A 25880-nucleotide genomic window follows, 5' to 3' on the forward strand; every position below is an offset into this window, starting at 1 on the left:
TGTCCTTGATGCCAAAAAGCATCCCTTCCAACAGTCAGAAATGTGATCCATTAATACAGTATTTGAATGGGGGCCATAAAAGCTACAACTATATTAGGTTTTTTGCTCTGCACATGCCCCATCAGGACGTCCATTCCGTTAAAGAATTGGGCATACAGATGACCTCCCAAAATTGCAATGAGAAATGGTCTCCTCAAACAAAGATGGGCACTATACAGAACCTATTGTGGAACTGAAAATCCGTCGCACCTCTGGATAATGAGGTGGTTTTGGGGAAGGGTCTCACGGTACATATTTCCATACCAGAGTACTCCGCAGCAGAACATATACATGTTATACCGACCTTGTTCTGCTCCTGGTCCTCCCGTCCGTCATCAGCATTTACTAGAGCTAGATTTATGGCTTTAGCGTCAATCCATCTAGAAAGAAAGTTTGGAAAGACTACCTGAGGAGCCCCCTTCTGTGATAGGAGGCAGACCTCATCATTTATGTTGGAGTTCTTCTTTTATGAAAATATTTTATTGCTAAAAGGAGTGAGATTATAATTTGAGAGCCCTGTGGATGGCTTTTCTCATTTCACTATTTCAGACATCGTCTGTATTAAAATTTAGTGTCCTGCAGACTAGACCCCTTGAGACATCTCGTGGTGTGTCTGGTTGCCCCGCAGACCCCCTAAGATATCACCTGGTGTGTCTGGTTGCCCCGCAGACCCCCTGAGATATCACCTGGTGTGTCTGGTTGCCCCGCAGACCCCCTTAGACATCTCCTGGTGTGTCTGGTTGCCCCGCAGACTCCCTGAGACATTGCCCGGTGTGTCTGGTCGCCCCGCAGACCCCCTGAGACATCTCCTGGTGTGTCTGGTTGCCCCGCAGACCCCCTTAGACATCGCCCGGTGTCTCTGGTCTCCCCGCAGACCCCCTGAGACATTGCCCGGTGTCTCTGGTCTCCCCGCAGACCCCCTGAGACATTGCCCGGTGTCTCTGGTCTCCCCGCAGACCCCCTGAGACATTGCCCGGTGTCTCTGGTCTCCCCGCAGACCCCCTGAGACATTGCCCGGTGTCTCTGGTCTCCCCGCAGACCCCCTGAGACATTGCCCGGTGTCTCTGGTCTCCCCGCAGACCCCCTGAGACATCGCCCGATGTCTCTGGTCTCCCCGCAGACCCCCTTAGACATCGCCCAGTGTGTCTGGTCGTCCCGCCGACCCCCTTAGACATTGCCCAGTGTGTCTGGTTGCTGAGGGTATGTACTTTCCATGGTTAGCCAGTGCCCGTTAATGACTTGTTCAGCATACAGATTGTTATCTCCGGTGACAGAATTTGCAGAATGTGGGCTTGTTTTCAAGGGGGAGGGACGCAGGGCAAAAGGTCAGAACTGAGCCGGGAGTAGCAGCTGCCGTCTGAATGTAGTACTATGTATATGGCTGATGTGAGGAATGACTCTCCTTACCCTGTGATGGAACAAAGGGGATGTCTGCTGCAAAGGTTCAGTGCCTTCTCCGCTTTAATAATTACAACCGTAACAGGAAAGAAATTGTATTTATTCATATAAATTTTTTTTCTCTTCCTTCAGGGATATGATCATTGCCTTTGTGTATTACAGGTTTTTATTATTTTTAATACTTTTTTTTTAATGTTCCCTTTAGGTGTCAAAAAACAAAGATGGACGAGAACACAGTGAGATGGTATCGCCGACGGAGGAGGAAGTCTTCTGCTGGCCTGGTCCAAAGACTGTTATGTTGAGGAGGACCTCCGAGGGCTTTGGCTTTACTTTAAGGCATTTCATTGTTTACCCGCCCGAGTCTGCAGTCCAGACTTCGATAAAGGTGAGTCTGATCATGCGCGATCTGTGACCCAGTCTCCTTCGCTTTTTATTTGTTTTATTGCTCGCAGGCTTCCTTGGTCAGATCCTTAGGTGCCAATTTATCAGTTAATGAGTAATTTGTAGCTGACTTGTTCCATGTCCTGGAACCATTGCTGAGATGCAGGAATGCCGCTCTGGCGCGCGCCAAATTTCAGCTTTGAGTACTTGGCTAAACAGGCAGATACTAGCATAGATCGGCAATTTTAGTCGCTGTTTGTTTGTCTGTAGCAGGTCAATTTTTTTTTTTTTTTTTTTTTTAATATATAGGATTGCATTTTTCCCTAGAAACAGCACCACCCTTATCCATGGTCTGTGTTTTGGTATTGCAGCTCAACCCTCTTTCAATTGAATGTGTCTGAGCTGGAATAAGAGACACCTCTCATGGACAAGTGTGGTGCAGCTTCTGGGGGGAAAAAATAAGGCTCTTTTTTCGAATACTGAAAAATATTGTTTAGGCTTTGGGTCCCGGCAGTCATCTATGTTTAGTGTATGCACTGGAAAGGATCCCGATGTACATGCTAAAGGTGTTGGTAGGATTTCATTAGTCTGACAGTGTATTTTGGTCCTCCGTCTGGCCGGTCTACATCAGTATACTGTGAAATAAGAGGCCATCAATGTCTGACAGGTGCGAGTCCCACCTCTGCGACCCTCTCCTATCTCCAGAAATGGGGTCCGTGAAGTAAAGAAGAGCACGCCGCGCACGCACGGCATGCTCTTCATTCATCACTATGGGAGTTATGGAAAGAATTGAGCTTGCACGCTCAGAAGTCCCATAGCAGTGAACGGAAAGTGCAGAATGCAAGCATGGCCTCCTCTCCTTTCATTACTAAGGGCTTGCTGGGACTAGCCAGGATGGCGCTTGGCTTTTCTGGGATCTCCCGTAGAGATGGATGGAGTAAGCCGTGCATGCATGGCGTGCTCCCCGTCATTACGGGTCTCGCCTCTCTGACATTGATGGCATGTCGTAGCGATATGCCTTCAATGTCCCAGATGTGAATATACCTTTTTAAACTGTCTACTTTGCTGCTACTGAAAAACGTTGCAGATGTGCCGCGCGCAAACACCACAGCATATCCTTCCCATGTGGACTTACCCTTAACCTGACACATAGGAGCAGCAACAAGTGTAGCTCTTTGCACCTGTTAGTGTATACTGGGGGTTGTAGTTTTGCAACAACCGGACGGCCTTAGGTTGGAGACCACATCTGTAGACACCCAGGTAACAGCTATATTGAGACAGTACGTATGAGACAGCTGCCCATTGGTTTGTAAGAAACCTGCTGCCAATCTTTTTTTTTGTCACCGCTATGACCTAAGTATAACGAGTATAAGGGTCCATTTACACGTCCGCAAAATGGGTCCGCATCTGTTCTGCAATTTTGCGGAACAGGGGAAGACCCATTCATTTTCAATGGGGCCGGAATGTGTTGTACGCATTTGCGGATCCGCACTTCCGTTCCGCAAAGAAAATAGAACATGTCCTATTCTTGTCCGCAATTGAAGAAAAGGCATTTTCTACGAGCGTGCCGGCGATGTGCGGTCTGCAAAATGCGGAACGCACCTTGCCAGTGTCAGTGTTTTGCAGATCCGCAAAACACATACGGACGTGTGAATGGACCCTTTTATTTCTGCTTTCCGTGCAATTACTTGGAATGGCGTTCATTTCTGTAGCATTTATTTCTTGCCACCCAGCGTTCCCACGGGTGCTCCCCGGCCCTTTGAGCAGCTGCCGACAGCAGGACTTGTGTCCCTTGTGACCCACAGTCAGCAGCACACGTGTCTGCTCTGCCATTAACCCTATAGTTCTGCGTACCGCCATCAGTGATGGCCCTCTGCTGCTTTCTGCTGGTACGACATTGACTTGCATACACTTAAGATGTGAGTGCAATATGCCTTAGCCAGCAATCCATATAACAAGGGCAAAATTATAGTATATGATGAGCTAGTATGTTGGATTACCCTAGTTGAGTTTGACCACCTTGCTGTCAGTGAATGGAAATACTATTGTACTCAGTCAATGTTCATTGCACAAAGGTATACAGATACAATGGCCCTTAGGCTTATAGTTTTCCCCCGACTCCCACACGGTAAAGACATAGGGACTTCCTGGCGTTCATCTCTCGTAAATGAAGGATCTGCCCGATCGGGTCCTTGTTTCCTCACATCTGCAGGTGCAGGCTACCTGGGCTGCTCCCATTAATAAATAATTTCAGGCTATGCTGGCATTTATGGTACACCTGTATCAGCCGGACATGATCGCCATAGGTTTACAGTCCCTGGGTGCAAACTAGTAGATTTGCGTTCATTAACAGCAATCGGAGGTTGAAAAGATGGGTGTGGTCATAGGATCTTATTGACTCTGCCTAGGGCCCGCCAGTAAAATGTATTTTGGGGGCCCACCGTAGGAATAGATTCAAATATTACCTGCTTACACAGCAAGATGACACAAGATTGATTGATTATGGGGGTCCCTGTACTGACTGGTCCCGGGGGAAAGAATACTGGCTGGTGGCCTCTGTGCCGAGAGGTCATCTCGGGCACCTGATCTTACCAATAATAATAATCTGGACATTTTCTTAAATAATTTACTTAGTTTTTTTCTGTGAACATAGGCTGGTTTAGGTGCTGTCTATTTATTTGTAGTGTAGTAAGTCTACTATGTTTTGTGCTACTTGTAAAGGAGGTAGGACACTAGGGGCCCACCTTGCTCAGGGGCCCACCGGGGGATTCACCTGTACCTCTGTGGGCCAGTCCGAGCCTGCGTTTATACATGGCAATCTTTCTTTCCAAGATTTTATAACCGGTGGGTAGGTCATTAGTATCTGATCAGTGGGGGTCTGACGCCCGGGACCCCCGCCGATCAGCTGTTTGAGAAGACACCGGCACATGCAGTAGCGCCTTGGCCTTCTGCTCACCAAGCACAGCGCCGCATAGCATAGTGGCTGTGCTTGGCATTGCGCTCAGCCCCAATGACTACAATGGTGCTGTGTCTAGGCCACGTGACCGATAAACGTCACATCACATAGCCTAGGAAAAGCTGTGAGAAGGCCGCGGTGCCTCACAGGAGCGCTGGTGCCTTCTCAAACGGCTGATCAGAGATGGTCCAGTGTTTCGGACCCCCCACCTATCAGTTACTGATCACCTATCCAGAGAATAGATCAACCCCTTTAACCCTGACATCTGCAATCAGGATAGAGTCATGACCACTCCGTACCCATTAGGTGGTCACCCAGTCCGACAGCGATCACCTGGTTCTGCTGGTTTTCATCTGTAAGGGGTTTTCCAGGCTCCTGTCCTTAGAGAGAGGTCACCAGTATCTGAGCGGTGGGATCTGGCACCCCTCCGATCAGCTGTTCCCTGCAGCCTCCGGCTCTGGAACGGGCACTTTGAACAGCCAGAAGCACAGCCCCATTCAAAGTTTACTGGTCGTACTGGGATACGTCGCATGAATGGGAGCTGAGCTCCAGTAACCCGGCATGGCCACTAGACTTTGAACTGGTCAATGGCATGCATGCAAACATTGCAGTTGGTAAATTGGGGGGGGGGGGGCATGTAAGCTTGATACCTTTCTGTGTGAGATCCCAGATATTTTTGGAAAATGAGCATGTAACGTCTCATGCGGTAATCCCTCAGGTGTCGGTGTCTGCTTGCGTGACACCGGTGGACGCCTCCTAGATGCTGTCTGAACTCTTGACTGTAGCTGCCCTGGTGAAGCATGGCCGTGTGCTCCGGGACCTCATCCTGCGGCAGGAAAGCCTCGCATTGTGCTGCAGATAGAGATTTATCGGAGGCTCATTCCGACATCCAGCGGATCTCACTCCTGTCTGTTTATACACCCGTCTTACAAGCGATAATCCCTTCCTGTTTGGTACTTGGCCGGACCGCCAAGGCTTTTTTATTTTTCTTCTGCCTTCTGTAGACTCTTTTGTCAGCTGCTGCTATTTCAGTGTCTTCACTTAAAGGGAATGTCACTGTGGGTTTATGTTTTAATTTTGTATTTTATTTTTTTTTTTATCTTTAATTTTTTAGCAACATGTTAATTTTTTTTTTCTAATCTAATTATAATTTATTTTATTATAACCTTTTTAGTTTTATTTCTGAACATGATTATAGGGGCGGCCATCTTGCCTTAGCTGCTGTTAACAGCATTTAGAGAGATGCTTTACAGCAGCCACGTAGGCCATAGACACAACGGTCAGGATCTGACCTCATTGACTTCTATGGGAGCGTTCTCTAGGCACGCGCTGTGACCTGTGCAGAGGTCAGGAGGGAGGAGATAAGCTGTGATATCACCTATTGTGAATGGTGGATCCTGTCTGATCTATCTATAGGTGATATCTGCCACAGTAATCTTGCCTGTGATGATAATGCGATGACAGCAGAGAAGTGATTTGTACAGACTGAGGAGTGGCGCCTATTAGGCTTAGTGGCAAGCGTGAAAACTGCAGGAAACAGTGCCCCGTCTTTACATTGGTTGTGTCCGGTATTGCAGCTGATCCCGGTTTCTATCTAAAATGCGTGCACGGATGTCATGTTAGATCCTTCTTTCCCACCTCGTCTGCTTATTTCAGCAGGACTGGCTGAACAGTTAAGGGCTCATTCACACGACCGTAAGGGCTCCGTGTCCGTATTGCAGTCTGCAAGTGGCGGGTCTGCAAAATGCAGGCACCGGCGGTGTGCACTCCATGCGGCATATGCGGACCCGTTGATTTGAATGGATCAGCAAGTTCGCAAGATACTGCCAAAGATAGGACATGTCCTATCCTTTGCAGAGCGGAGGCACGTGGGCTTCTGGGTCTGTGCTTCTGCATCGCGAGATAGGACCTTTCCTATCTTTTGCCGGATTTTGTGGCTTGCGGATCCAGTCAAGTCAGCGAGTCCGCACCGCAATACAGGATTCGCGCAGCTAGTGCCCGTGCATTGTGGACTGCTGTTTGCCGTCCATGGCAAGGGCACGGTGACCATGCAGTCGTGTAAATGAGCCCTCAGTGTCATGGAGGGCTGGTGCTAAAGATGTCATTTGTACAGTATGTATTCCATCAGAGGCGCTGTACACGAGACTGGTAATTTTTAAGCGGGATTTGTCAAAAAGCTGCTCACATTTAAAGGGGTTGTCTCTTCAGTGAATGGCATTTATGATGTAGAGAAAGTTACTACAAGGCACTTACTAATGTATTGTGATTGTCCATATTGCCTCCTTTGCTGGATTCATTTGCCCATCACATTATACACGGCTTGTATCCAGATTTACATTGGAGAAATGATTTTCTCCAAGGCAGAGGATTAAAAACTAATCTGTTTGGCCCCTAGAGTCCATGATCCAGATCCCAGTCTCATTCCCCCCTCATTTTATAATACGGTAAAGTAGACCCATGTATGTACACTTCATACAAATTCTGATTATTTTCCAATTTTGTGTCTTACAGGATGAAGAGAATGGAAACCAAGGAGGTGAGTTTAATCTTCCAGATTTTGGACTCTGCATTTGGTTCCTCTGCTGGTGGCAGCCATGTTGAGCGTTATAGAATGTATGTGGTGGCTTACCGGTCTTGATTACTGGATTAAGGCGATTTTCACATTAGCGTTTAAGTTTTCCGGTATTGAGATCCGACATAGGGGCTCAATACCGGAAAAAAAAATGCTTCGGTTTTGTCCCCATATATTGTCAATGGGAACAGAACTGAATGCTCCAAAATGCGTTCCGTTTAGCTGCGTTCCCATACCGGAGAGCAAACCGCAACATGTTGACTTTTGCTTTCCGTCCTGGCATGCGGAGCAAGGCTGATTCGGCATGACCCCCAATGCAAGTCAATGGGGACGGATCCGTTTTCTCTGACACAATAGAAAACTGATCCGTCCCCCACTGACTTTCAATGGAGTTCATGACGGATCCGTCTTGGCAATGTTAAAGATAATACAACCGGATCCGTTAATAACGGATGCAGACGGTTGTATTATCGGTAACGGAAGCGTTTTTGTTGAACCCTGCCGGATCCAGTAAAGACGCTAGTGCGAAAGTAGCCTAAGGTGCTCTGTTACAGAGGCCAACCTCAAAAGCCTCTAAAGAGAATGTATTTGTAAATAGTTGAAGTATTAACCCCTATACCTGGCGGTGAATCCGCCAAAGTTATGAAGAGGTGCAGGCCCCTACATAACTTAGGCCGATCCTCCGCCAGTTCTAAATGTAAGGGTCCTTTCACACGTCCGTGAATGTGTCCGCACCCGTTGCGCAATTCTGCGGAACAGGTGCGGACCCATTCATTCTCTACGGGGCAGGAATGGATGCGGACAGCACACAGTGGGCTGTCCGCATTTCCGGAGCGCGCCCCCGATCTTCCGGTCCGCGGCTCCTGAAAAAAATAGAACATGTCCTATTCTTGTCCGCAATTGCGGACAAGAATAGGCAGTTCTATGTGGGTGCCGGCCTGGCGTATTGCAGATCCGTAATACACTACGGACGTGTGAATGGGACCCTAAGACCGCTTCCTAGCTGTATGACATTTAGACAATTTTCTACGCCTAAAAAGTTCCCTTCCCATGCCACGCCCACTTTTTTTTTAGACCAGACATGATCGGGGATACCTTTGCGCCGCAATCTGCGCCAGAAATGTATTTCCATTTTGATAAATGACCGCCAATGTGTTTACTAAAACTGTGGTTTCCCTCTAATTCTCCCATGGATGGTTTGTGTGTAGCCGGTGGGAAAGCGCAGACAGCCATGACTGATGTGAGGATGCTGACGGCTCCTGCTTGTGTAGGATATTGACTGAAAAGGTTTTTGGCTCGGGAAGCCTCTTACGGTGTCCATCTCTTGTTCTTTCCTGTCCTCTTAGGGAGGTTATGTTTATATAAGGAAAATCCCACTTAGAGGTCTGAAAGCATCTGCCATTTATTTGAATTCCTTAAAGTTTGTTTGGGCCTTGAGGACATCGTGTTTGTTTTTCTTCAATTACCATATTAAAAGGCCCCTGACAATAGACTGCATCCACATTCTTGTGGAGTTAGGTTAATGCTCTTCTTTTATGTTCTGCAGGTCTATTGTGGTGGCTGCATCTCCTCGTAGAGCAGGTGCGTCATACATTCAGCTGAGGAGAGTAGAGCTTAGTAGCTCATGTGCCTAGAAGTTTTGTGGTGGCTCTTGAAGCTGGGTCTAGGCTTCAGAAACATCTAGGCACATGGTCTGCTGAGCTCTAACCTCCTCCCTTGAATGTACATAATAGAGCTATTTCATCGGGCACTTCTGGTGGCAGCTTATCCAAGAAAAGAAATCTTGGGCATGTTGAAAACCAACTGCCTGATCTTCATCTCCTTCGGTAGAGGAGACTCGAGGTTGCTAGAACGTTCACCGAAGTTAATCAAATGTGTATGGCCAGCTTTACTCTTGGTGTTGTCTGCTTCGGTATTTACGGTAGTTTTTTGACCGTCCATTAATGGTTGAATTTTTATTTTAAATTGCCTATAAACATACAATGCCATATCTTGCCAGCTTCCCGGGTGGTCTAGAGTGACTGCTAGAGGGGTTCATGCCAGCTACCCTGATGGCCTTGTTCAGTGGAGGGGTAAAAGCCCACCATCCTTGATGGCCTAGTGTAGGTCTTGTAATCTCCATTCCCTGTGATCTTGAATACTAGACTGATTAATGCCTGCATCCCTGGTGGCCTAAGAAAATGTATGGATTAATGCTGGTTTCCCTGGTGGTCGTGGTCTACAGTAGTGTTAGTATAACCATCACTGGTGGTCTAAGGTAATTTAGGAGATAAGATAACCATTAGTTAATATAGCCATTCCTGGTGGTCTGATAGTGTAGGAATTAGTAAAACCATTCCTGGTGGCCTAGTGTAGTGTAGATGTTTATCTTCATTCCTGGTAATCTACAGTAGTGTAAGGCCTCATGCACATATTGCGTATCTGCAAAAAAACTGATGCGGCCCATGTGCCTTGCGCAATTTGCGGAACGGAACAGGAGGCCCATTGTAGAAATGCCTATTCTTGTCCGCAAAACTGAGAAGAATAGGACATGCCTCATAATTTTTGCGGGGCCACGGAACGGAGCAACGGATGCAGACAGCACACAGAGTGCTGTCCGCATCTTTTGCAGACCCTTTGAAATGAATGGTTCCGTATACGGAATCAAAATACAGCCCGTATACAGAATGCAATAAACGTTCATGTGCATGAGCCCCAAGAGTTGGTATAACCGTCACTGTTGGTCTAAGGTAATGTAGGACGTAAGCCATTCCTGGTTGTCTACAATGGTGAAGGAGTTGGTAAAATCCTCCCTGGTGGCCTAGTGTAATGTAGGTCTTATCTTCATTCCTGGTGGTCTGCATCCCTGACAGTCTACGGCAGGGGTCATCAACCCTGGGAACTCCAGCTGTTGTGAAACTACAACTCCCAGCATGCTCTATTCACTCCTATGGGAGTTCTGAGAACAGCCAATCAAGTGTGCATGCTGGGAGTTGTAGTTTCACCACACCTGGAGTGCCGAAGGTTGCTGATCCCTGTCTAGGGAACCATGCTTGGTGGTCTAGGGTAGGAGTTAATAGAACAATCCCTTGTGATCTATGGTAGAGTATGAGTTAATATAAGGGTAGAGTAGAAGTTTGATACTTGGAGTCCCAGTGGTTTAGGGTCCATTCACACGTCCGCAATATGGGTCCGCATCCGGTCCTCAATTTTGCGGAACAGGTGCAGACCCATTCATTTTCAATGGGGCCGGAATGTGCCGTCCGCATTTGCGGATCCGCACTTCCGTTCGGCAAAAAAATAGAACATGTCCTATTCTTGTCTGCAATTGCGGACAAGAAAAGGCATTTTCTATGAGGGTGCCGGCGATGTGCGGAATGCACATTGCCGGCGTCTGTGTTTTGCGGATCCGTAAAACCCATACGGATGTGTGAATGGACCCTTACTCACCTCTACAAGCCTATGCACTCATCCATAGGACTATATTTCCACCATGTTCGGGATCTGTGTCACACTAATTCTGGATACACTCATGTGTTTTAACCCATCAGGGGTTATCCGGGAATTACTATTGATGACTTATCCACTGGATTGGCCATCAATATCCGATCAGGAGCCGCACCGATCAGCTGTTAGAGGCCGGACGCTCCATGATTGTGGCGGCATCTTCCTTGACGTCATTATACATCGTAAGAAAAATAGCCCAACACTTTTGAATCGCAGTGTTTCCTGGTTTATTGCCACATTTTAATATACATGTGACTCGTTTCAGCTCTTGTCGGACCATTCCTCAGGAGAGGGCTCACACTGGAGCCGAAATTGGTCGCATGTATATTAAAATGTGCCAATAAACCAGGAAACACGGATTGAAAAGTGAGCGCCGGTCTTCATTCCTAGTGTGATGTGGACAGCGCTTTGCATTCTGTACATAATTGGATCAGGATCCATTAGGTGATGAGTGATGGTGACACTTCCACACTGATGACCCTTATGGTCTCCTCTGATGCTGGGGGTGACACCAGTGGATGTCACTCTGGGTTTGGAGAGGCGGTGGCTGTCATCACTCTGATGCGTCTGTCAGAAGACTTTGCTGTTCTATTGCTTTTATGGCCAAATTGATATAACGGATGGGCACCCAGCACCAGGGCACCCGTCCTGCGGCCCCTTCACACTCTCTTTATGAAGAAAATACTTGGAACGTATGTACTTATACAGTGCTTAAAGGGGTTGTTCAGAAATAGAAAGAAATAGCTGCTTTCTTTCCTGTAGCGCCCCACACTGGTCCATGTTGACTTTAAAGTAGAGGGAACTGCAGTACCACATACACCTGTGAAGGGGCGCAGAGCTGTTAGATTTTTTTTGTCTCCCCAAACCCCCCTCCCCCGATACATTCAAGTGGATGGTCAACTACCTCCATAGTTGTGCCAAATCTTTCCAGCGCACTCTGCCTAAGGGCTCATTCAGACGGCTGTATGCTGTCCGCAAAAATGTGTATCCGTTTTTTGCAGATTAGATGCCGTCCCATTCACTTCTTTGGGGCCCTTTTCTTCCATTGCGCGGCTCTATGGATCAGCAAAAAAACGGAATGCAATCAGTTTTTTTGAGGACATGCTGAACTGTCCACAAAAAACGGATCCGTGCCGTCTAAATGAGCCCTAATAGAGGAGTAGTCCTGACTATGGCGCCCCTCCTGACATCCATATGCCCCATAGCCCCTTTAATTCCATTGTCTCAACCCACCCAGTGGTCAGGGAACAAGGTGGTCTGTGTTTCCTTAAGCAAATGGAGGGAAAAATGATCTTTTAACCCTATTGTCCCCTGCATTTTTTAATGAACAGTTACATATATTTTATTTTACAATTATTGTTGGGACTGAAGCGCCATCTAGTGGAAGTTTAGGCGAATGACTGCACAGGTTACTGAATGAGTTAGAAAATTCATATATGGATAACCTTTTTTTTTTTTTGTGTGCATTTATGTACTTTTATATTGTATGTTTAATTAGGGATGTAATTTTCTAAAATCACAAGAAATACAGCTGTAACATGTTTCTCTCAGCCTCCACAGTATAGTGATGGCAGACTGCACCTCTGTGTGACATCCCCGAGTCGTACAGAACTGTAAATTTACATTTCTTCCTTATAATGTTGCATATTCCGCTTTGCAATGTCTACTTTGTCTGACACGCAGGGCCAGAATGGGAACCTTAAGTGGCCATGGAAAAAACGAATAGTGGCCCCCATGTTGTAGAGGTGTCCAAATTGACAGAAGGAGGGGCCAACATTACCGTATTGCAGTACAAAATACCGCTCCAGCAGAGGCAAATACCACAGTGCTGCACAGTATACTGCCTAGGAGGAAACCAATACCACAGTGCTGCACAGTATACCGCCTAGGAAGAAACACGTACCACAGTGCTGCACAGTATACCGCCTAGGAAGAAACACGTACCACAGTGCTGCACAGTATACCGCCTAGGAGGAAACACATACCACAGTGCTGCACAGTATACCGCCTAGGAGGAAACACATACCACAGTGCTGCACAGTATACTGCCTAGGAAGAAACACATACCACAGTGCTGCACAGTATACCGCCTAGGAGGAAACACATACCACAGTGCTGCACAGTATACCGCCTAGGAGGAAACACATACCACAGTGCTGCACAGTATACTGCCTAGGCAGAAACACATACCACAGTGCTGCACAGTATACCGCCTAGGAGTAAACACATACCACAGTACTGCACAGTATACCACCTAGGAAGAAACAAATACCACAGTGCTGCACAGTATACCGCCTAGGAAGAGACACATACCACAGTGCTGCACAGTATACCGCCTAGGAAGAGACACATACCACAGTGCTGCACAGTATACCGCCTAGGAGGAAACACATACCACAGTGCTGCACAGTATACCGCCTAGGAGGAAACACATACCACAGTGCTGCACAGTATACCGCCTAGGAAGAGACACATACCCCAGTGCTGCACAGTATACCGCCTAGGAAGAGACACATACCCCAGTGCTGCACAGTATACCGCCTAGGAAGAGACACATACCCCAGTGCTGCACAGTATACCGCCTAGGAAGAGACACATACCCCAGTGCTGCACAGTATACCGCCTAGGAAGAAACAAATACCACAGTGCTGTACAGTATACCGCCTAGGAAGAAACAAATACCACAGTGCTGTACAGTATACCGCCTAGGAAGAAACCAATAACCCAGTGCTGCACAGTATACCGCCTAGGAGGAAACAAATACCACAGTGCTGTACAGTATACCGCCTAGGAAGAAACAAATACCACAGTGCTGTACAGTATACCGCCTAGGAAGAAACCAATAACCCAGTGCTGCACAGTATACCGCCTAGGAGGAAACACATACCACAGTGCTGTACAGTATACCGCCTAGGAAGAAACCAATACCCCAGTGCTGCACAGTATACCGCCTAGGAGGAAACACATACCACAGTGCTGTACAGTATACCGCCTAGGAAGAAACCAATACCCCAGTGCTGCACAGTATACCGCCTAGGAGGAAACACATACCACAGTGCTGCACAAAATCATGCCCCAGCAGAACCAAAATACCTCCGAAGAGGCTGCCACGCTCGGTTGTCCTACTCCAGTTGCCTCGGGATGGCAGTACAGTTGAATTCAGGAAGGTTGCTGGGGCCGCCAGCCAGGTCCATAAGTACTTAATGCTCCCAGCGTTAAAGGGGTTGTCTCCTCTCAGACAATGGGGGCATATCGCTATGATATGCCCCCATTGTCTTATAGGAGCGGGTCCCACTGCTGGGACTTGCACCTATATCGAGAACGGAGCCCGCAAAGTGGTGGCTGGAGGACTCTGGTCCGGCCACCACCAGCGCTCTCCCCATAGAAGTGATTTGGATCGCAACGTGCATGACCGGCCTCTGGCTCCCGATCCTTTGTATAGGCCCGACTTAAATAGCCGCGCTAGACACTGGATCACAACCTAGTCATGCTAAAATCATGGGGATGACCTTAATATTTCGCTATGATTGGAATAATTTGCATGGGGACTTGGGGCAGTCCCCTCTATTTTGACCATGTTCAGGTTCTTAAAATTGAAGGGAATCTTGGTTTTTGGGCAGGAGTTGCAGGAATAATGCGATTTAACCCCGTCTTGTGGGACATGGTGCCTAGCTTTATGCTCAGTTTGTAGATAGTCCCGGGGAGAAGAGATTGTAGAGCACCCTTGGGCCCTGTGCACACAGACATGTTATTGATCTGTGCAGTAGTGATCCGCCATACGGTGCTTCCATATGCCTCCAGTTTCATACTCTCCGTGCCATGCTGTATTAAGAAGGTATTCTCCTTCTACTGGATAGTATGGGCACCATATAGCAGCCCATGGATTACCTATGGACCCCGGGCCCCGATATACTATGAAACAGGACATGGATTACCTATGGACCCCCGGGCCCCGATATACTATGTAGCAGCACATGGATTACCTATGGACCCCCGGGCCCCGATATACTATGTAGCAGCACATGGATTACCTATGGACCCCCGGGCCCCGATATACTATGTAGCAGCACATGGATTACCTATGGACCCCCGGGCCCCGATATACTATGTAGCAGCACATGGATTACCTATGGACCCCCGGGCCCCGATATACTATGTAGCAGCACATGGATTACCTATGGACCCCCGGGCCCCCATATACTATGTAGCAGCACATGGATTACCTATGGACCCCCGGGCCCCGATATACTATGTAGCAGCACATGGATTACCTATGGACCCCCGGGCCCCGATATACTATGTAGCAGCACATGGATTACCTATGGACCCCGGGCCCTGATATACTATGTAGCAGCACATGGATTACCTATGGACCCCCGGGCCCCGATATACTATGTAGCAGCACATGGATTACCTATGGACCCCCGGGCCCCGATATACTATGTAGCAGCACATGGATTATCTATGGACCCCCGTGGTATTTATTGGCATCTGCTTGTTTTCAGTCTAAGATTAATGTAAATGTACAGTCTCCGGCTGTAATAAGATACTATTTCCAAGTACATGACATTCCTGTTAACGAGCTGAGGGTCTGTCATGTTACCTATGTCAGAAATGCTGCAGTTAAGAATAGTCCGGCATCTTGGGAATGCGGTGTGGCCGCAGAGCGGTGGCCTTGTAGAGAATGGTGATATTTTGGCATGAGTTTGTAAGAGGGGTTATGAAGTCACAATATAAAATCCAGGAAGGGGACATTTCATCTGGGGTTTAGTGGGGTCCAGCACACCGCGCAGGCACAGACGGTGCACCCTCATATATTCTGTGCATAGTGCGCATCCGTGGATGGTTACCGTATGTAAATGACATCTGAATGGTGGTGCTTCCACACTTGAATTTTATTACAATCACTTTTTTTCTTTTTTTACGGCATTCTGCTAGTCGCACAACATTGACTTTTTTTTTTATTTACAATTTTTTTCTCCTATATAGAAGTTTATAGGAAATCACCTGAAAAAGCCCCATGCTGCGCTTGGGACAAAAATAAAGTAAAAAAAATCTTAACACAATGTTTCCTATTAGCCCACATGCAATATCTGGCTGTGGTGGGTTATTTTTTGCTTAACAAAATAAATAAAATATTTGGAAAAAAACAAAAAAAAAACTGGATTTTATAGTTTCCCTACACTGTTTTTCATGCATTAAAAAAATCACACCTTACCCGCCTCCAAAACCACCCAGACCAGCGCTATACATCGCCCACTTGAGTTGGTGATGTCACAGAGCTCCCTGCTAGGCGGAAGTCTCAGCCTAGCACAATGTTGTACAGCGCAGTACATCATGGGCCTTGCGATGCAGCGGTGGGCAAGGGGAACATCGGAGCAAAGAAATGTTCCGATGCTCCTATCCTACATGCTAAAGGAGTGAAGGGGAGCTTATGTCCGAGTTCAGCCCTGAACTCAGACAACCCCTATAACACCTCAGCAGCTTTGGTCAAATATGCCTACTGTATCTGAGAATACACAACCTGGGAGTTCTGCGCCCCCCGAGTCCTGAGCAGCTCCCCCGTGCGGCGATCAGAGGAGCTGTTGTGTCTCTGAAGAAACCAGGGCTTTTAGAGCTGTAATTCCTATGGAGCCCTGCAGGTGGCAGGACTACATTAAAACATTGCAATGTAATGCAACGTATTGTAGAAGCAATCTAATGCATATTCTAGTCATCTAGGGGGACTGAGGTAAAAAGTAAACAAAAAGATATTTTTATTTTTTTTTTGAAAATGTAAAAAAAAAAAAAAAAATCCACTTTCCCTATAACTAAAAAAAAAAAATTAAACATAGGCATCACTGTATCCCAAATTGATTGTACTATTAAAATATAAAAATATTTGTTCCATATGGTGTGATGGTAAAAATAAATAAATAAAATGGCCTATTCGCCATTTTTTCTCTTCACCACCCAAAAAATATAAATGAGTAAAAAGTGCAAGCACACTCCAAAATGGTATCAATAAAAACGTAAGATCAACGCAAAAATGGAAAATCCAAGTGTATCTATGCCTTGTTAATTTTGACAAAGGTTATGCTTTGTCCACTTGGGTGTGACGCCACCTGCCGCACTAATTACCCCCTCCGACGGTACACTGGAGCCTGGACAAGACAGTACACCGATGGCAAAGTGGTCTATTTCCAGCCACTGTTCCAGTCTGCCTGCCCAGAAGTCCATGGACTCGGGGAACAGGCTCATTTGCAAATTAGCAATTGATCCTGTGTGTGGCTTATCTCGCCAAGTCCCATTAGTTCTAAGAATGGCAACGCTTCACTTTACACCTATGAAAGGAGGGAGAAGGACTGGAAGCAACGCTCTGACCTGTTTCTTTTGGGAATAGGTGGATGTTCATTTAGGCGAACATGATGCATGTAGATAAATGCCTGGTGGGGAAACCAGGCGGACACAAAAGTGGACATGTCAATAGGACCTGGCCTTGTTGCTGTGTTGCTGCTCAAAACATTAAACATGTACTATCCCTGGCCATAATTGGTGCTCCAGGTATTGACGGTGGTGTGCACCTTGCCACACAGTTTCAAAGAGCCGGCCACGTTCTCTGTAGGGTTGTACCAGGTATTGAATTATCGATACCCAATGTATACTTTTGTACCTGGATCGATTCAATACCAGGATTTGCTATTGACCGATACTAGGCTGCTGCGCAGCCTAGGATCAATAAGTGGAACATGGCACGCGCCACTCTCGGCGCACACCATGTTACCCTGAGCCAGCCCAGTGGAGAAGGAGAGTGTGCGGCTGCTGTTGCCACCAATGAGAACAGAGAGGAGTATGAGCGGAGGGACTGTGGCCACTGCGCCACCAATGAATAGAATTTATGCCTGAATACAAACGTAGGCTGCAGGTGTCTGCCATATCACATACCCCGCACCCGGCCTCGGTGACTGCACGCTGCGAACCGCGGCAATTAACCCCTTTAGGTGCGGCACCTGAGGGGTTAATTGCGATGGATCGCAGCGCGCAGTCAGCGGCCGGGTATGTGATATGGCCGCAGCCTACGTTTGCATTCAGGCATAAATTATATCCATTGGTGGCACAGTGGCCACAGTCCCTACCCTCCTACTCCCCCTCTTTTGAGTATTATATTAATTGCGGTCCCCATCCCACCCCCCCCAGTATTGTAGTCATTGGTGGCATAGTGCATTCCCCCACCCCAAAGTAGTATTATGGTCATTGGTGGCAGTGGCCCCTCCTCATCCATTGGTGGTGCAGTGGCAGCGTCTGATCAGAGCTCGGATCGGTTACCATGGCAGCCAGAAAACTGCTGAAGTCTCAGCTGCCATGGTAAGCTCCCTGCTGCTGTGTGCACAGGGGAGCAGGGAGAGTGTAAAGTCCTGTTCACCCTAATAGAGCTCTATTGGGGTGAATAGGACAAGGGTTCTAGCCCCTAACGGGGCTAATAGTAAATAAAAAGTAAAAAAAAAGTTACATTTTAAATCGCCCCTTTTTTAATTTTACATATAAAAATCTAAACACAATAAAAAATATATATTTCTAGCCCATATTCCTTGGGGGACACAGGAAACCATGGGTATAGCTCTGCTCCCTAGGAGGCGTGACACTAAGTGAAAGCTGTAAGCCCCTCCTCCATCAGCTATACCCTTCAGCCTGGAGAGAGAGACTGCCAGTTTTTGCTTAGTGTCCAAGGAGGCAAGACACTCCCTGCTTAGGCAGGGTTGTTTCCCTATAATTTTTTATTTTTTTGCGTTTTTTCGGGCGCAGCCCTCCTGCCGCAGGCTGCCCGCACACCCGCAGCAAAGCAGTCCTCTGCCTGAAGGCGCGCCCCCACCCACCCGGGTGGGGGGCCGGCTCCCCCTTTTCAGGGACATCTGGATGGCTCACATCTCCGACGCCTGGGCTTTCGAAATTGTGTCCTCCGGATACAAAATCAAATTCGCGTCCTTCCCTCCAGATCGGTTCTTTCGCTCCCGCCCGCCGCGGGACCCGAAAAGCGCGGCTGCGTTCTCCACGGCTGTTCAAGCCTTACTGGACAGGGGGGTGATTACCCCCGTTCCTCTAGAGGAAAGGTTCCAAGGGTTCTATTCGAACCTCTTTGTAGTTCCCAAGAAGGGAGGTTCGGTGCGGCCCATTTTGGACCTCAAAAAGCTCAACCGTTTTCTCCTCCTTCGACGGTTTCGGATGGAGTCCCTCCTTTCCGCGGTGGCTTCCCTGGAGCGGGGAGATTTCATGTCTTCCATCGATATACAGGATGCCTACCTCCATGTTCCGGTAGCCCGGTGTCACCATCGCTTCCTCCGATTCGCCGTGGGGGACCTCCACTTCCAATTTGTCGCCCTTCCCTTTAGGCTGGCAACAGCCCCCCGGGTGTTCACCAAGGTCCTGGCCCCGGTTTTGGCCTTACTCCGTTCCAGGGGTGTTTTTCTGCTACCGTACTTGGACGATATCCTCATCAAGGCTCCGTCCCTTTCTCAAGCGGTTGCCAGCGCGGATCTCACTCTAGAGACTCTGGCGAGGTTCAGTTGGGTCATCAACTTCCCCAAGTCCTCCCTTCCCCCCTCCAGACAACTGGTCTTCCTGGGAATGCTTTTAGACACGGGAGCGGCGGAGGTACGTCTTCCCTCGGAAAAACGACTGACCCTCCGTCGGGCGATTCGGGGTCTCCTTCTCCACCGTCGACCGTCCTTCCGCTTCTGCATGCGGGTCTTGGGGCAGATGGTTGCCTGCTTCGAGGCGATCCCATTTGCGCAGTTTCACTCCCGCCCTCTCCAACGGGCGATCCTCTCCTCCTGGGACAAATCGCCGGAGTCTCTGGATCATCCCTTCCATCTATCGCCTCCGGTGCGGTCATCTCTCCGCTGGTGGTTACAGTCCCCTCTTCTGGGCAGGTCCTTTCTGCCGCTCAACTGGTTGGTGGTTACAACCGATGCCAGTCTCTTGGGCTGGGGAGGCGTGTTTCCTCCCCGATCCGTCCAGGGCATTTGGTCTCCATCGGAGTCCAAACTCTCGATCAATGTCCTGGAGCTGAGAGCGGCCCTTCTGTCTCTGCGACACTGGACTCATCTGCTGAAGGGTCATCCAGTTCGTGTGCAATCGGACAACGCCACGGCCGTGGCGTACATAAACCACCAGGGGGGCACTCGCAGCAATGCGGGAGGTCACCAGCATTCTCCGTTGGGCGGAAGCCCACGTCCCGGCTCTATCTGCAATTTTTATTCCAGGGGTGGACAATTGGGCGGCGGACTTCCTCAGTCGCACCACCGTCGACCCCGGCGAGTGGTCTCTTCACCCGGAGGTGTTCGAGGCCATTTGCCTTCGTTGGGGCATACCGGATGTGGACCTCATGGCCTCCAAATTCAATCACAAGGTCCCCGCCTATCTGTCCAGGGCCAGGGATCTGGGAGCTTGCGGAGCCGACGCCCTCGTTCTTCCTTGGCGAGGCTTCGCGCGTCCATACATATTCCCTCCCATCCCACTCCTGCCCAAGGTCCTTCGGAAGATCGCGGCGGAAGGTGTCTCGGTGATTCTGGTCGCTCCGGACTGGCCCCGCCGGTCTTGGTATGCCGACCTCATGCTGCTCCTGGCAGACGCGCCCTGGCCGCTGCCCGCCAGGGAAGATCTTCTCTCTCAGGGACCGATCTTCCACCCGCGTTTAAGGTCCCTACGTTTGACGGCGTGGTTGTTGAGACCACCGTCCTGACACGTAGGGGTTTTTCTGCGGACGTCGTCCGCACCATGATCCGCGCCCGTAAGCCGTCCTCTTCTAGGATCTATTATAGGACCTGGAGGACCTATTTGGGGTTCTGTGCCGATCTGGGGATTCCTCCGCTCCGCTTTTCTCTCCCCACCGTTTTGTCCTTCCTGCAGAGCGGACTTGCCCAAGGTCTGGGTCTTAGTTCTTTGAAGGGTCAGGTGTCTGCGCTGTCCATTTTGTTTCAGCGCCCACTGGCCCCCCTTGGTCCTGTCAAGACCTTCCTTCAGGGCGTGGCTCACGCCCTGGGACCGCCCTGGGACCTGAACCTGGTTCTCTCAGCGCTCCAGGCTTCTCCTTTCGAGCCTCTGCGGACGGTTTCCTTGCGACTTCTGTCCTGCAAGGTTATTTTCCTTGTAGCCGTCACCTCTCTTCGGAGGGTGTCCGAATTGGCTGCACTCTCCTGTCTGGAACCTTTCCTAGTGTTCCACCAGGACAAGGTGGTTCTTCGTCCGGTCCCTTCCTTCCTTCCTAAGGTGGTCTCCGCCTTTCATCTGAACGAGGACATCGTTCTCCCCTCTTTGTGTCCTTCCCCTTCCCACCCCCGGGAGAGGAAGCTTCATCGCCTGGACGTTGTCAGGGCGCTCAAGGTTTACCTGGAGGTAACCAGCTCTTTCAGGCGTACTGACTCGCTCTTTGTGGTTCCAGAGGGGTCGCGCAGAGGGATGGCGGCGTCCAAAGTTATCGCCCGTTTTGTCAAGATGGCTGTTACTGAGGCTTATCTCGCCAAGGGCAAGGTTCCGCCCCTTGGTGTTACCGCTCACTCCACTAGAGCGGTCGGGGCTTCCTGGGCTCAGAGGAATCGGGCTTCTACGGAGCAGATTTGCAAGGCGGCCACTTGGTCCTCCTTGCACACCTTCACCAAGTTCTACAGGGTGCATACTCATGCGTCGGCTGACGCTGCTTTAGGCCGTCTGGTGTTGCAGGCGGCAGTTGATTGATGCCTCTAGTGTTGGTCTAGTTTGTTCTGGTCCCTCCCTTCTGGGACTGCTCTGGTTTCCTGTGTCCCCCAAGGAATATGGGCGAGAAAAGGAGACTTTTGTATTACTTACCAGTAAAGTCTCTTTCTCGCTCTTCCTTGGGGGACACAGCACCCGCCCTTCATTTGGGTTTACAGTTGTGGTTCCGGCTTGGTTGCCCCCGTTGGGGCTCGACAGTTCTTTTTTCCGGTTGGTGGTTATCTTTCACTACTTGGACACGCAACTGGCAGTCTCTCTCTCCAGGCTGAAGGGTATAGCTGATGGAGGAGGGGCTTACAGCTTTCACTTAGTGTCACGCCTCCTAGGGAGCAGAGCTATACCCATGGTTTCCTGTGTCCCCCAAGGAAGAGCGAGAAAGAGACTTTACTGGTAAGTAATACAAAAGTCTCCTTATTGCATATCGCCGCGTCCAAAAAAAAGTCAGAATTATTAAAATATTAAAATATCTCTTATGCGGTGAACGCTGTAACAGAAAAAAAAATGTAAACACGGAATTTACCACTTTTTGGTCATCTAGTCCCCCCCGCCCCCCCAAAAAAAAGAAAAATATAAGGTATGGCTGTTCTATTATTGGCTGAACGTTCTATAAAATGCGTAAAGCACAAGGCTTTTTTTGTTTTTTATTTTTTTCGCGTGGTATAGAGTATCGCAATACTTTTTTATGGTATCGAAATTGAATCAAAATTTTGGTATTGTGACAACCCGACTCTGATGGCTTTTTCCTCCATTGAGACTGAGCACACACCATCAGCTTCCTAAACACCGTGGACTCCACTAAGTAGTACGCCAGTGACTGCACCTCCAGCAGCTTGGGCAGGTGGGAGTTCAGGAGGGTTGCTGGGCGCATAGTTGTTTCCTGGCCACACATTCTGTTGTGGATGAATAGCAACAAAGCAGAGGATAAGGCTAATTTTGATATGCCTCATGAGATCCGACATTGCTGGACAGTACCAGAATGCCCACGGCCCCGTTAATTATATATGTATTATGCGATTATAGTATTATATATATTAAGATATGTTATACCATTATCAGATCTTTTGAGCATGTGAATAGGGGTTGTCTAAGGCAAACGAGCCCTTTACAAAGAAAGAAGTGGAGATGTTTGTTGATTGACACCTTCTCCATACTCAGAGGTTCCGCAGCAGTTATTGAATAAGTAATAGTGTCCACCTGCAATAAATTGTAAGTTCAGGGACTGTTGTTGCCTATAATCTTGTGCTTTCTTATGGGTTTAGAAATATTAGTCTGTTATTTTTATTTGACTTATGTTCCACCAACTTGAGACTCCATGAAGGGAAGTGGAGGCCTCATTAGCGTCTGATTGTTATTGATCTGTCGAGGACCTGACAGATGAAAGGGGAAACCATAGAACATAATCTGGAGATGGGGTCCTTCAATGTGACCTCCTGAATTGGTATAAATAATGGCATCCTATTAGTGATCAGTAATGAGCAGAGGACAGGTGCACCTTCAAAAGATACCTTCTAGACCGAAGGTAGGAGAGCTGGACTCTTACTACATCCATGTACTTTACAGCCTTATACATTCTCCAAAAATTCAGTAACCCCCTGAACCTGGTGTGTTTTGGACACTGTACTGATCTAAATGACTGAGGAATTCATTGAAATCTGATCTGCGTTTGCCTATCCGAGCATACGAGTCAATGCGGCGTTGAAAATTGCAGTGACAGTGCCTTACAGATGAGAACATGGGAATGGATGAAAAAGACGGAACTTTTATTAAATAATTAACTCTTCCTCATGGGTCAGTTGACTCTTGATAGAGTAGTTAACCTGAAATTATTTTGCAGTAGACTTAAGTGTTTGCGCAGTTCTTGCCAGCACTCTGCACTGACCTCAAGAAACCTGGGATTGGATATTTTTGAGACCTTAACTACTTGGCTTTCCCCACTCCATCCACCTCTTCATCTACTCAGGATGTAGGGGACACATGGAAGACTGTAATGGCGGATGTAAGCATGGAGACACATGGGACTGCATAAGAGCTGAAGACTCAAAACTATATATATATTTTTTTTTTTCGGTCGTCCCATTAAGACAACGTATTGATAGGATAGAGCATAAAGTGTCTTGATTGGTTGAGGTCTGCCCACTGCAGGACCATGCTCTCCATTTGAATGGACCTGTATGCGTGTCCGCCCCTCCATTCACCTCTATGGGAGCAGCCTGCATGCGTAATGGCCACTTCATTCAGACCTGAGAGCATGAGCACCCCTTTCTCTTGATGATCGAGGATATGTTGTCTTAAAGGAACAACCTCTTTAACTGACCACCTTAGCCAAGTTGCTTAAACTTTATGGTGTCCGTCTGATGAAAGTGAGTGAAAACGGATCAGTCCCCATTGACTGACATTGTGTGCCAGGACGGATCCGTTTTCCCTGACACAATCTGGCAGAATAGAAAACAAATCTGTCCTCCATTGACTTTCAATGGTGTTCAAGACAGATCCGTCTTGGCTATGTTAAAGATGATATCCGCACAAAACACGAGTGTAAAAGTAGCCTTAAAGCGAAGGTCCAAGTTAGTAACTGAGAAAATGAAGCAAAAAAGATTTAACTAAAATTTTCCAACTTTTTTATCTGCAGTTTTCATGCGGATGTATGTCTCCATGATAACTGATTTAAAAAAACAGATTCTGGGTACTTTGATCCCTCATTCTCTTCCAGCAGTTCCCTAATTCTTTCTTTCAAAACTACATTTTTGTAGGTTAGCAAAATGCAGGGGGCTAATAGATAGCAGTCTAACGGCAGGATCAGACTACACTTTGTTGAATTGTAGTCTGTTACCATGGAAACATTGGTTTGCATAGAAGCTGTAGACCCAAAACTACAGAATGATTTTAAGATTTTTTGCATAGTTGGCTCACCTTTTGTTTTAGATGTATTGGTTTGTAAAAAAAAGACGTGTGGTCACTGGGCTTAATGTCTAAAATGAGTGCATAAAATCCTTAATTCATAGTAGGTGTGACTACCCCGCCCCCACGGTCTGATTAGTTGTCAGCCTGTTACAAAGATAACATTTTCATAATTTCTTAATTTTATATTTATTTTTTGAGAGTAACTAAAGTTCTGAATGTGATTCGTAGACATATTTTTCTTAGAACATCTTCCAGTACAAGGTTCTCCAGGGTTTATATATTGACTTCTCCTCCGGATAGGTCTTCAGTATGAGGTCAACGTGGCTCCGACCCACAGCACCCCCGCTGATCAGCTGTTTGAGGAGGTGGACTCCTTGTAGCTTACCAAGCACAGCGCCATACATTGTATAGTGGTTGTGCTTGGTATTGCAGCTCACCCCCATTCACTTAGGCCTGGGATTCGGACATCCGCCCATCTCCTTTTTATGACCTATTCTTAGGATAGGCCATCAATATGTAAATCCTGGAAAACTTTAATTTTAAGATGTCAAATAAACATGTGTGTGTCTTAGTCTTTTACTATGAACGTCTACTTTTTTTTAATTCCTTAGGAAGACCCAGAAACCGGTTGGAGCCAATGGACACCATATTTGTGAAACAAGTTAAGGAAGGCGGACCAGCAAATGAAGCCGGCTTGTGCACAGGTGATTGATTTACTTTATATTATGTTTATCTGGTCGGTGGGGATCCGACACCCAGGACCCCCGCCGATCAGCTCTTTTGAGAAGGCATCGGTGCTCCTGTGGGTGCTGCTACCTTCTCTCTGCTCACCAAGCACAGCGCCGTACATTGTATAGTGGCCGTGTTTGGTATTGCACTCAGCCTCATTCACTTGAATGGGGCTGAGCTGCTCCTGGGCCGCGTGAACAATGAACGTGATGTCACTAGCTTAGGAAAAGCTGAGATAAGGCGGGGCCCTTCACAGGAGTGCAGGTGCCTTCTCAAGCATCTGATCGGCAGGGGTCCCGGGTGTTGCACCCCCACCGATCAGATAATGAGGACCTATCCAGAGGACAGGTCATCAGTAGGGTTGAGCAAACTTCTGTTTCAAGTTCGGCGTACAAGGTTCGGGTTATCTAGGGATTCCGTTATGGTCTGTGGTAGCAAAATCCATAAGGAATTCTTAGATAACCTGAACCTTGTACGCCGAACTTAAAACACAAGTTCTCAGAAAACCCTTTTAATATTGTGTTGTATACTGTTAGTATTATTCTTAGTGGGAGTAGTAGTAATTTGTGCATTATTAAAATATTTATTATTAGTAGTAGTATTTATTATTTGCATTTTTACGATCTGCTCTTCTGATGCAATATAATGGGAGCGGTTTTTGTCATTACCTCTCGTGACCTCCTGTAGGCT

General features: G+C 47.8%; 1 protein-coding gene across 5 annotated transcripts in view; it reads left to right on the forward strand.

The window, feature by feature from the left end:
• The window catches only part of ARHGAP21 (Rho GTPase activating protein 21), a 141667-nt gene that overhangs the window by 51465 nt on the left and 64322 nt on the right, over positions 1-25880 (forward strand). For all 5 annotated transcript variants that reach the window (XM_040434403.1, XM_040434405.1, XM_040434406.1 and 2 more), the window contains exons 2-4: positions 1643-1822; positions 7286-7310; positions 25073-25165. In XM_040434403.1, coding sequence (XP_040290337.1) covers positions 1643-1822; positions 7286-7310; positions 25073-25165 — 298 coding nt within the window. The remainder of the gene's footprint in view (positions 1-1642; positions 1823-7285; positions 7311-25072; positions 25166-25880) is intronic.

The sequence above is a fragment of the Bufo bufo genome, chromosome 5 (assembly GCF_905171765.1).
Source record: "Bufo bufo chromosome 5, aBufBuf1.1, whole genome shotgun sequence".
Classification (NCBI taxonomy): domain Eukaryota; kingdom Metazoa; phylum Chordata; class Amphibia; order Anura; family Bufonidae; genus Bufo; species Bufo bufo.